At 43.2% G+C, this 11,287-nt stretch overlaps 1 protein-coding gene across 8 annotated transcripts in view; it reads left to right on the forward strand.

Moving 5' to 3' along the window:
• Nucleotides 1–11,287, forward strand: part of LOC126403408 (neuron navigator 1-like) — a 150,048-nt gene that overhangs the window by 134,714 nt on the left and 4,047 nt on the right. For 4 of the 8 annotated variants that reach the window (XM_050066050.1, XM_050066052.1, XM_050066054.1 and 1 more), the window contains 15 exons: nucleotides 1,891–1,977; nucleotides 3,940–4,048; nucleotides 4,159–4,280; nucleotides 6,446–6,630; nucleotides 6,740–6,902; nucleotides 6,996–7,173; nucleotides 7,263–7,351; nucleotides 7,451–7,549; nucleotides 7,662–7,833; nucleotides 9,777–10,042; nucleotides 10,129–10,280; nucleotides 10,369–10,440; nucleotides 10,554–10,759; nucleotides 10,869–10,987; nucleotides 11,085–11,273. In XM_050066050.1, coding sequence (XP_049922007.1) covers nucleotides 1,891–1,977; nucleotides 3,940–4,048; nucleotides 4,159–4,280; nucleotides 6,446–6,630; nucleotides 6,740–6,902; nucleotides 6,996–7,173; nucleotides 7,263–7,351; nucleotides 7,451–7,549; nucleotides 7,662–7,833; nucleotides 9,777–10,042; nucleotides 10,129–10,280; nucleotides 10,369–10,440; nucleotides 10,554–10,759; nucleotides 10,869–10,987; nucleotides 11,085–11,273 — 2,208 coding nt within the window. The remainder of the gene's footprint in view (nucleotides 1–1,890; nucleotides 1,978–3,939; nucleotides 4,049–4,158; nucleotides 4,281–6,445; nucleotides 6,631–6,739; nucleotides 6,903–6,995; nucleotides 7,174–7,262; nucleotides 7,352–7,450; nucleotides 7,550–7,661; nucleotides 7,834–9,776; nucleotides 10,043–10,128; nucleotides 10,281–10,368; nucleotides 10,441–10,553; nucleotides 10,760–10,868; nucleotides 10,988–11,084; nucleotides 11,274–11,287) is intronic. The other 4 variants (XM_050066051.1, XM_050066053.1, XM_050066055.1 and 1 more) reach the window with 1 other exon arrangement.

An 11,287-nucleotide genomic window follows, 5' to 3' on the forward strand; every position in this document is an offset into this window, starting at 1 on the left:
TCTCCATTAGGCATGAGATGATATGAAAATATAAGTTACAGTTACTCCAGCCATAATCATGAGATAAATGCTTAAAATTCTTAAAATTACACTTAAACATACTGAACGTACTTTACATGACATTTTGTCAAGAATTTTATTTTTTTAAAGATTATTTTTTCGCCTTTAATTGATAGGACAGTATTAAGTGTGAAGGGGGAAAAGAGAGAGGGGATGACATGCAGCTAGGGGCCACAAGCTGGAATTGAACCTGTCTTTGTGCCTTTGACTTTGCCTGAGATGCCTGCTCTACCCACCGAGCTACTTGGCACCCCAAGAAAATAATATTTTTTATTGTATCACAGGTAGGACACACAGTGTAAAGAACAAGCAAACAATCCTTTAAAAACCGGGATTTTCAACTTTTGAAATGGCATCATATCTTGCGACATGAAATATGCCGATGATTAATTCAAATCTTAGCTGTTTTTTGAGGTTGGTGCATTTGCAGCCTGTTTTTCCAGAGTCTTTTTTATTGTTGGTCGTCCAGCAGTATTTATGAGTGCAAGCAGTTTAAGGAAAATATTTGGTCTTTTATTTAAAAAACAACAACAAAAAAACCCCCACTTTATATTCATTATCTCTTTTTAAAGATATACTATGCAGGATTTTCCTAAAAAGAAAAAACAATGTGTAAAGACAGAAGTAATCCCTCTCAATCATCACTTACGACCTACTAGAAGTGTGTGGCAGTGTATTTATCTACAGATGCTCTGTCCTCTGCCTGTGTTTTCTTATTTTCTGTGTTCGGGACATTTATGGGTGTGTAACCCCACAGCACTCAGGTGAGGTCTGGGCTTTATAAAAAGGTAGGGACCAGGTGCCAGACCGTAAGCAGCAGGCATCCAAGAGAAACAGCGCCGAAAAAATGCACGAAAAAATTAGACTGAATCTGGGGTTGGCTTTTACTTTCACTTTCCCTGTGTTTAGAAACAGTAACCGACAATCTGCATAGTATACCTTAAAGATTTGAGCATTGCCAGCCACTCCAGTCCTCTCCCTTCCCTCCTTCACAAACTCTCACATTCTCACACAAGGCAAGATATTTACCCTACAGATAAAACAGGATAGATACACACAGAGAGAGATTTAAAATCCAAGCTGAGGTGTGTCAGTCATAGATCATTTCTGTGCAGTCTCAGCACATTTCTTATCCATGTGGGGCCCCAATAATACTGACCTCCTCCTGAACCTCTCGCCAAGCCACTTAGCCTCGGCACGCGCACACACACACACACACACACACACACAAGCACAGGTGCCTTGCCCTTTCTCTCCACTCTACAAGGTTGTTTCTGTACGACCACCCTGTCAGCATTTCCATTTGTCCGCGTGCAGCAATACAAGCACAGCCATTATGCACGGCTTCATGCAGCACACATCGATCATGTGTCATTTTTTATACTGCATGACCTTATTATGCGAGGGCAGTGAATAGGCAAAACAGATGCACGGGTCACAACATGATTATGTGCTGGATTAATGACTCGGCTGTATGCATTATTTTATTGTGTTAATACGTTCTATGAAGGAGAGGGGAAACTAATTTTCCTGCTCCAGGCTGAAGTGGGTGTGTGTGAGACGGAGATTAGGGAGGAGGAGAATTTTCCACAGGAGACATCCTGTTCAGCCTTTGTGTGTTATTCAGCTTTTTAGCACCTTGAACAGAAGGGATGAAGGGGCAGAGGAAATCTGTTGAATCTGTTCCTGTATAAGGTCTCCCTGTCTGTGTCTACATGTAAATGATGCTGTGAATGATATAAATATTTAATAATAATTTCCTGTTACAGACAACTGCATTGATAACATTTATATTTGTTTATGTTGTCATTGTTTTTGACTTTTTCCAAGCAGGCAAATCTGGTGGCAGCCTTTGAGCAAAGTCTGCAGCTGATGACGACGCGGCTGCAGAGTCTGTCAATAAGCCACGAACAGAAGGTAACGTCACACTTTCAAACACAAACCTGAATTCCAGCTGCAGCCCACCATTGTGCCCGTATTATGAGCAGCCAGCTAAGAGCAGGCAGCGTTGTGCTTACACAGGGCGAGGTGACTTTGATCACAGCCTGCGGTGAGGAGAATGTAGGTTAGAGGCCCAGGCTGCCGTCCCACAGGGTGACTTAGTGTGAGAAGAGGACAGAGGATCAATGAAGAACAACCTTCGCTTTAGGCCGAGTGAGAAGTGCAAACAGCTCACACGTGCACTCACACCAAACATCCACATTCCTGCATTCTTCAGCCTTTGTATCCGTTTTGCTGTGAATAAATTGATCAGCGCCCGAGGCGGAGTTCAGTGTGTGCACAAATGTGAGGAGTCTCTCTTAGTGCTTCATGCCTTGCTGCTCCCACTGAAAGACTCGTCTAGACCGCTCCAGAAAAACTCTTTGTTGTTTGTGCCAGCGCGCTGACCTGTGCAGCTCAGCCTGGAGCACAGGCTCTTTAACCTTGAGGAGATGGGCGGCTCTATTTAGAGTTTAGAGTGGGATCGACTTTATCCCACAATGAGCAGCACAGAAAGGCTCTGTTGTTCCGGACTCTTTGTCCTTTTGAACTGTGAACATGCCCGCCAGGTGTATGAGTTCATACTGTGGGGTTGAGTTATAGTGCTTTACTAAAACATCAGAAATACTGCTCCTCCCCCAAAATGTAGGAATTTATCAGATTTTATTTTAGATGTTAAAAAACAGACAAAAATCAAATAAAAATTGACGTTTTTAGAATGATCCAAGTAAGTACAATGCTACATTAGCATGGTCCGAGCACAAGAGAAATGTGTAAGTGTGCAAAATTTTGATACCTTGACTTTGATACCAGTTCCCAAACAACACTTTTTTGATACCAATTTTATAAAATCCATTTTAACAAAAACAAAATTACATTACACATTATGGTGCAGATCTTTCATTTTTCAGCTTCTTGGCTTTTTACGCACTCAAAGCAGTGTCAAAACCAAAAATATAAACCTATTCACCACAGCGTGGTTTGACTTAAGTTACCTTTCTTTAGTTTAATGTTTTAGCACCTTGGCATTTTTCCATTCAAAGCAGTTTTGAAGACGTATTGACGTTAAATTCTCACCTGGACGCAGAGTTCCGAGAGACATCGACCCACTTCCATGGGGCTCTGGAAGGCCGGGCATTTTACTGCACGTTCACCCCACCGCTTAGCAGGAGACTGCGGAGGAGGAAACTCCCCCAGAGCCAAGTCAAGAGCCAGGTCTGGCTCTGTAATGTTAGGCAGTCTTGAATGCTGAGAGTAAAATGGCTGCGGTTCGTTCTTCCTCTGAGGCTTAGGAGGTAGAGCAGGTCGTCCATTATTGGAAGATCGGTGGTTCTATCCCCAATTCCCCAGAGCAACGGAGCAATGGAGCAACTTTCTGCTTTTAAATGTACTCATATATATTCAAGTGTTTCATCAAATTTGTCCCGTTGCCAGTCTTGCAACAATGTCTTCTCGCATATATTGTATTGTGTGCTACTGGGATCAAGCCTGACAAAATGGAGCCTCATCTTTGATCTCTTCTTAGACATTTTTTTTATATATGCAACACACACTGCAGTCAAGCCTCTTAAACTACAACAACACACACATACTTCGGTGCAATGTAGTGTTTTTCCTGTATGCCTCTATGATGTGGAGCGTTAGATAGCCAATCACTAGCACTGATAGATCCTGGCATAAGCATGCTGCATGCTTATTGGTTCTGATGAGATTTATTCTTTAGGTTTTGAAATTTGGCATCGAATGACAAGGTATATTTTGATGCACGATAGTATTGAAGCAGTTCAGTTGATGCCATAAAAGTATAGTTCAATACCCAGCCTTAGTCACACAGCTCTGAGTTTTGCAGACTACTCTGTCCCAACCCATCTCACTGACACTTGTTATTTATTTGTGCAGGACTCAGAGCTGGTGGAGCTGAGGGAGACCATCGAGGCTCTGAAGCTCAAGAATGAAGAAGCCCAGGCTGTCATACAAGGAGCCTTAAACACCCCAGATAATATGAAAGGTTTGGAGATGGATCAGTTGATCTTTCTGTTTTCTTCTGTCTTCTCTGCACATCTGATTGTCTCTCTGCACGTTTGCCTGTTTTGATGTTGGGATTTTCTTGTTTACCAGACATGCGCATTCGACGTCAGAACTCATGTGAGAGCATCTCCAGTCTCAACAGCCTGACCAGCATGTCGAGCGTGGGCAGCTTGAAGGACCAAGATGCCAAGAAGAAGAAGAAAAAGAGCTGGGTAAGAGCACGTGCTGCGTGACAGGCAGTGTTTTACTCTGATAACCTTGTGTTTGTATGTGCTCAGCTCATTCTCCGTAGTGATAATTACATAGTAGTAAGTATGACGAGTCTCTCCCTCCTCTGTGTTGTGTTATTTTTCTGTTTTAGGTCTTTGAGGTGAGTGCACTCATTGTGTTCCTATAAAGCCTCGATAATTTTCTGTCACACAGCATTACGGACCGTCTAAAACTGCAACGCAATCCTCAAGTACTCTCCATCTCTGCTCATTGACCTCCTAGAATGCTGATTGGCTGTCATTCACTTAGAGTGGCAATCAGCAGACATGATGTCCATGAAAAGTGGCGTTCTCATCAGTTAATTAATTTGGATTGTCATATTATGTTTCTCCTCATTTACACCCTGCTTTATTGTGTATTTCCTCCTCCATTAATCTTTTGTTTTTACAGCCTTTCCATGTAACCCTTTCTGACCCAACAGACTGACTATAACTTTGACCTATTTGCAGAAAATGACTGAAAGCTTAAAGGAATAGTTTCTCAGTTTGGGAAGTATGCTTATTTGTTTTCTTGGCAAAAGCAGATACCACTCTTGTGTCTGTCTGGTAAATTTGAAGCTACCAGCAGCCGCCTGTTAGCTTAGCATAACGACTAAGGGGTTTGATCTGTAGAAACAACAGGTTGTGTTACTTCTTCTTGGCCAAGTACAGTAACGTTTGGAGTCTCTGCTGGTTGCCTAGCATGGCCACGGTTATGACAAGACACCAGGAAGTGTGTTAGTGAGCTTTAGAGAAGCTTGGCTAAACTAATGCCTGTTGGCTCCAGCTTCACATTTAACAGACAAACATGAGAGTGGTATCCACCTTCTCATCTCACTCAAAGCAAGAAATGTAAATAAGCATTTCCCAAGATGATAAGACATTCCTTAGGGTAACCATGGTATTTTTCAGCCCGTTTCCTGTGGTTTTTGTGTTTAAGTGATTAATGGGAACAACAGTTTTTGAAATTGGTCCAGTATTGAGCGAGACATCCACTAAAAGTATTTGTTTTTACCACTGCCAGGCTCAGATTGTTGTTGTGAAATGTGTGACAACATTATGGACAGGATCCCTACAGAGAAAGACCTTTGTGTTAAAGAGTAAGATCATTTTCTTTTAACCAAAAACAGCCTTGAAATCACTTTGGCAAAACCCACCAGACTCCATTTAAATAAACAGCAATTTTGGCCTGTTTAGAAACAGCATATTTGTGTGAAATAAAGGTTTATTTCAACCAAACTAGAGTTGGTGATTGTTGGATCAGTGGAAAGACGAACCAAGATGTTTTTTGCTTCTGTTGACTTTGAATGAAGTGCGTTTTACAATGAAATAATTGCTTTTTATTTAAGTGGAGTCTGGTGGGTTTGATGATAGCAATATTGGGGCTATTTGTTAAACCAAAAAGATCTTACTCTTTAACAGAAAAGTCTAGCTCTGTACGGTCATATCCATGATGCTATCAGACACTAAGATCAGTGGTTCCAAACTGGTGGGTTGCGGTCCAAAAGCGAGTCGTCAGTTGAAAAAAAATACAGTTTATTTTTAAGTCCAGTGAATTTCTGACACACGGCTTTTATTTTGAAGTGCTGATTTCCGCTGTAGAGTGAGTGACTAGCGGACAGCCGCTTAACAGAGACAGGAAACTGGCTTGATGTCATGGCCAAACGCCAAGTATGATGCTGAATATATTAAACTGTGTGGACCTTGAACTAATGACTAAGGAGAACTCTGGACCCCGTGGCTGGACCAGTTGGGAACCACTGAGTTCGATAGTAATGATCTGCACTTGTCAGTGGTAAAACAGTCACTTTTAGTGGACAGGGCTCATTTCCCTGACTGGTTACATTGCAGCCTGTTTTGCTGCTGCCGGCTGCAGCACTCTCACTCAATACTGGACCAGTTTCAAAAAGTGTTGTTAGTCACTTAACACAAAAATATGGGAAAATAGGGTCGAGACTGAAAATGCCAAAGTTACCCTTTAATGTTTAGCATGTGTCAGATTAACAATCCTAACACCTCCTTCTTTTTTTATGACGTCTCTCACTATTAAATGCAGTAACCCATATGCAGAATATTGGTTCAGTCGTTTGTCTTTACCTCCTTCTCCCTGCTCCTCTCCACCTGTGTAGCTGAGGAGCTCCTTCAACAAAGCATTCAGCATTAAGAAAGGCTCCAAAACATACTCAGACATCGAGGAGATCGCCACCCCCGACTCCTCGGCTCCCAACTCCCCAAAGATGCTCCATGAAGGAGGAGATGACGGTGAAAACCAGCCTTCATCCCTCAAAACCTCGGCCTCTGCCACCTCTTCTGTGTAAGTACATGAACACCTTCATCCAGCTCTTACAGTAGCTCAATTATGAGAAAGCCAGTTTAGCCTTCATGGGTGTCCAACCCTGATGAGTGCATCTTGTCCCCTTCAGGATCATGGAGACTACAGAAGAGGGTGACAATGAGGAAACTGCGGTATCAGACCTGCGCTCAGAACTCTGGGTGAAAGAGAGAGAACTGACAGACATCCGACTGGAGGCCTTAAGCTCTGCACATCAGCTGGAGCAGCTCCGAGAAGCCATGAACAGCATGCAGGTTGGTTTTGCCTGAATGTCATTGTTCAGTAAAAGTGTGTTTGTGTGTTCATATAACTTGAATTGAAAGTTTTTTTACCTTCTTATGTCCTAGTCAACGGTGGAGAACCTGAAGGCGGAGAATGACCATTTAAAAACAGGCTCCGGTCCGACCTCTTCCACTTCCCAGCCTTCAGGCCTGGCCTCTCTCCTGGGGCCCTCACTTAGGCAGCCGATGAGCATGTCCCTCACCAAGTCCTTCAGCCTCAGTCTGAATGATTGTAAAGATCCAGGTAAGAGACAAACATTGAATTTCAATATATACATAAAAGTTATATTTCAGCACTCCTGTAATCCATTTTTCTCTTCTTCACTCTTTCAGACGCGTCTTCAGTTGACTCGTTAAGTGTGTCTTCCCAGCGGGATGAGGTGTGCGCACGAGTGCTTGTCCGCATTTCAGATCAAGCAGAGGTAAACACAGAACATCTTTAATAGACACAATATCCAATAATGTCAACAGCCTTAAATAGAGCAGCGGGGAGACACTCTTTCCCCTCTCTGTCTCTGCAGGACAGTAAGCAGCAGCAGGAGTTCTACCTTGGCTCGGTGCTGGTCGGTGCGAGAACCGACTGGTCCTGTCTCGACTCTCTCATAGCCAAGACCTTCAAGGTAAGTCAGTGCTTGTCCTTTCTCATTGCGTGGACAATTTGTGGTCTGATAAATAGTATTGCTGTGATTTGATACATCAGTCCTGACTTATTTTTGTTCTCGTTTTCACCAGGACTACCTTACGCAAGTGGACCCGACTGCCAGCCTGGGTCTGTCCTGTGATTCGCTGCACATGTACCAGCTGACCCAGGGAGTGCAGAGGGTGATAGGAGGGGAAAAACCTCAAGCCTCACCTTATCGCTGCCTCAGCAATGGTTCAGCGCAAATACTTGTCACTTTGAAAGGTTAGTGAGTGTCGTGATTGATAGTAGAAACCGTAGTAGAGGTGTAACAGTACACAAAAGTCACGGTTCAGTGTGAGTAGGATACGTTTCTTTTCATTTCTTTTGAACAAACAGTAATGCGAGTGGCAGAACATACAAAATCCTCTTGCTGGGGACTGAGGTAATATTTTGCGCACTGGCAACATTGGTAAACTATTTTTACAATAAAAATAAGAAACATTTCAAGCATTTTTGTGTTACACTGTATGACTGACCTGTGATAAATCAGTTCAGGGAGGACCCAAATGCAGAGTAACAGCTTGAAGTTTAAACAAAAAGCGAGCTTTGATGCAGCTGACAAAAAACACCCAGAGCAAGCAGGTAACTGAAAGCCCAACTGAAAGCAGAACCAAAACTAAACTGAAAAAACCCCCAAGATAATACGATGGACTCAGGTAAAAAAAACAACAAAACAACACCAAGAACACAGTACGAACTGACAAGGAGCAAAGGGAAACACACAGGTATACAGTATATACTCGGAAAACTAATCACAAGAACGAGACACAGCTGGAGTAGGAGGACACGGGCAAAAGGAGGGAAATGGAGATTGGCTAACAACAAGGGTGTGGAGGGGAACACTAGGGTGCAGCAAACAAGACTAATACAGAACAGGTGCAAAGGGAAGACCCTCGGAACAGGGAAGGACTAACAAGACAGGTGTGACAGAAAACAGGCGGGAAAACACACAAAGACTGGAAGTAAAACCAGACGCGACACATGACATTTGAGGAGAGAGTCTACAAATTAAAACAGGAAGCAGATTTATTACGAATGAAGAACATGAAACAAGGAACACAAACAGAAACCTCTAAAACAAAGTCCCAGAAAACAGAATAACAAACACTTTCCCAAAAGGCAACAGGTCACAACAGGCTATTAACCTGAAAACCATCTCTTACGATATGAAATTGAAAATAGAAAATAAATTACAACTAGTTGTCTTTATTTAAACATTCAGAGCACCCAAACATTTATCATCTGGGTGATCGGCACATCTGGTTGACGCCTTTGAATAAGTGTTAGCATGTTGGATGTGTTACCTTTCACCCTACAACAGCTGAGCAACACCGACACACGCTCCTCATCTTAAACACAACTATTGCTGTTGTAGCTGACCAGGAGTCTGAGGCGTGTCTTCCAGCCCCGGTATTTAATTTGCTCTCGCCAATCATGCCAATTAGCTTGTTGAGCTAAGCTCAGCGTTGCTAAAGTTTCTGGGCAGAACTCATGCTTGTGAACTTTGGTTCCATATTACACGCAGCATTCTCCATACTGTGTGTTCTGCATGCGTCTGTGTGCATCCGACTGTGACGGTGCGGTATGAACACATGAACTATTAGTCCTAAACCATACTAGAAGTTTTGCTTAAAATTGTGTATAATTGTATATAATTGCCATCATTTTTAAAATTTCCCAGTAATGCAGTTGTAATTAGTTGTGATTAAGGATGTCCTAACAAACAATAATCGGAGATTGACATCATGGGAACGACTCTTAAGTCAAAGATTCTTGCGTAAAGATGATCCTGTGTGGCAGCCAACCCTGCAATGTTGAATGTCAGAGTGCCTGTGAATGCACTGAAACAGTCTCGCTCACCACTGAATTGCTTTGTAATGAAAATATAAAGGCAATGAAATCTTAATTGTGATGGATTGCCTCACTCGAGCAAGAATTTTTCCACCATGCAGAAATAAACAGAAACCAGTCTGTGTCTAAATGGTAGGAAATTTAAAAAGTAAAGTTATGTTGTTGGTATAGTACATGTGATTTGTAAATAAAGGAGCAAAAACACCAACACTTTAATGATTTTCACACACCATATTTACAAGTATTTAATAACAGGTACTATATAAACCCAATTGCTTCTCCTCCCTTTCTCTCCTGTGTCTATCTCTCTTTAGGTCTCAGAGAAAAATGTGTTGACTCACTGGTGTTTGAGACTCTGATTCCTAAACCAATGATGCTGCACTACATCAGCTTGCTGCTGAAACACAGGCGTCTGGTTCTGTCTGGGCCCAGCGGGACAGGAAAGACTTACCTGGCTCAGCGTCTAGCCCACTACCTCCTGCAGCGCAGCCGGTCTGACTTGTCCGAGGCCGACCATGAGACCTGTGTCCTCGGCCGCAGCGCCGCCGTAACCTTCAACATGCATCGTCAGTCACAGAAGGTAACACAAGACTCAGGATTTTTGTCAGAAATGTGTTGATTTCTTCACACTTAAGATTTAAATTCACCCACCTTTGCTTTTTACAGGAGTTGCAGTTGTATCTGTCCGATCTAGCAAATCAGATCGACAGAGAGAGTGGAGGAGAACTGCCGCTGGTTGTTATTATAGACGACATTAGTGACTCAGCAGCCATCACTGAGCTTGTTAACGGAGCTCTCACCTGCAAGTATCACAAATGGTGAGTCACTTTAAAATGTTACTGTACATTACTGAAGAGTTTTAATAAGATTTGATGAAAGTACATAATTACTCTGTTGGTGTTTCAGTCCTTACATCATCGGGACAACCAATCAGCCTGTGAAGATGACGTCTAACCACAGTCTGCACCTCAGCTTCAGGTGAGCATAAAGCCAGGAAATGTTTACAATGCGTCCTCTTACTATGATACACGATCAAATACAAATAAAGTAACCTAATGGAGTAAAGTAACATTTCTTGCATGTGGCCGCAGGATGGTAATATTCTCCAACAATGTTGAACCTGCTAACGGGTTCCTGCTGAGGTACCTGCACCGTAAAGCTGTGGAGGCCTACCAGGAGAAGGAGCAGGACTCCGCACGCCACCAGGCTCTCCTCCGTGTACTGGACTGGATCCCTCAGCTCTGGTACCACCTCCACACGTTCCTGGAGAAACACAGCACTTCAGACTTCCTCATAGGTGAGAGAGAGTGGACACAGGGTCAGTTAAAGCAGCAAACAGGGACAAGGGGGGGATTAATTGTATCTGGAACAGGAGATAAGTTAACATGAAATGTTGCCTCCTACAGGTCCCTGCTTCTTCCTGTCATGCCCAGTATCAGTGGCAGAGTTCAGGCAGTGGTTCATTGATCTGTGGAACCACTCTATCATACCGTACCTGCAGGAGGGAGCCAAAGACGGCATCAAGGTGAGCACACATACGGATATCCTCCAAAGTTTAACATTAGTGCTAAAAAACACATATTCATTCATTTCTTTACCTCTTTGCCAATCTGTTCTCTCAGGTGCACGGACAGAAGGCAGTATGGGAGGATCCTGTGGAGTGGGTGAGAGGGACTCTCCCCTGGCCCAACGCACAGCAGGACCAGTCCAGGCTCTTTCACCTACCTCCCCCCAGCATAGGTCCACCCAGTGAGGAGAAGAAGCCCCCCAAAGATACACCTCCACCCAGCACACTGGAGTCAGACCCACTGGTGAGAATCAAGGG

This window comes from Epinephelus moara, chromosome 16 (genome assembly GCF_006386435.1).
Source record: "Epinephelus moara isolate mb chromosome 16, YSFRI_EMoa_1.0, whole genome shotgun sequence".
In the NCBI taxonomy this organism is placed as follows: Eukaryota; Metazoa; Chordata; class Actinopteri; order Perciformes; family Serranidae; genus Epinephelus; species Epinephelus moara.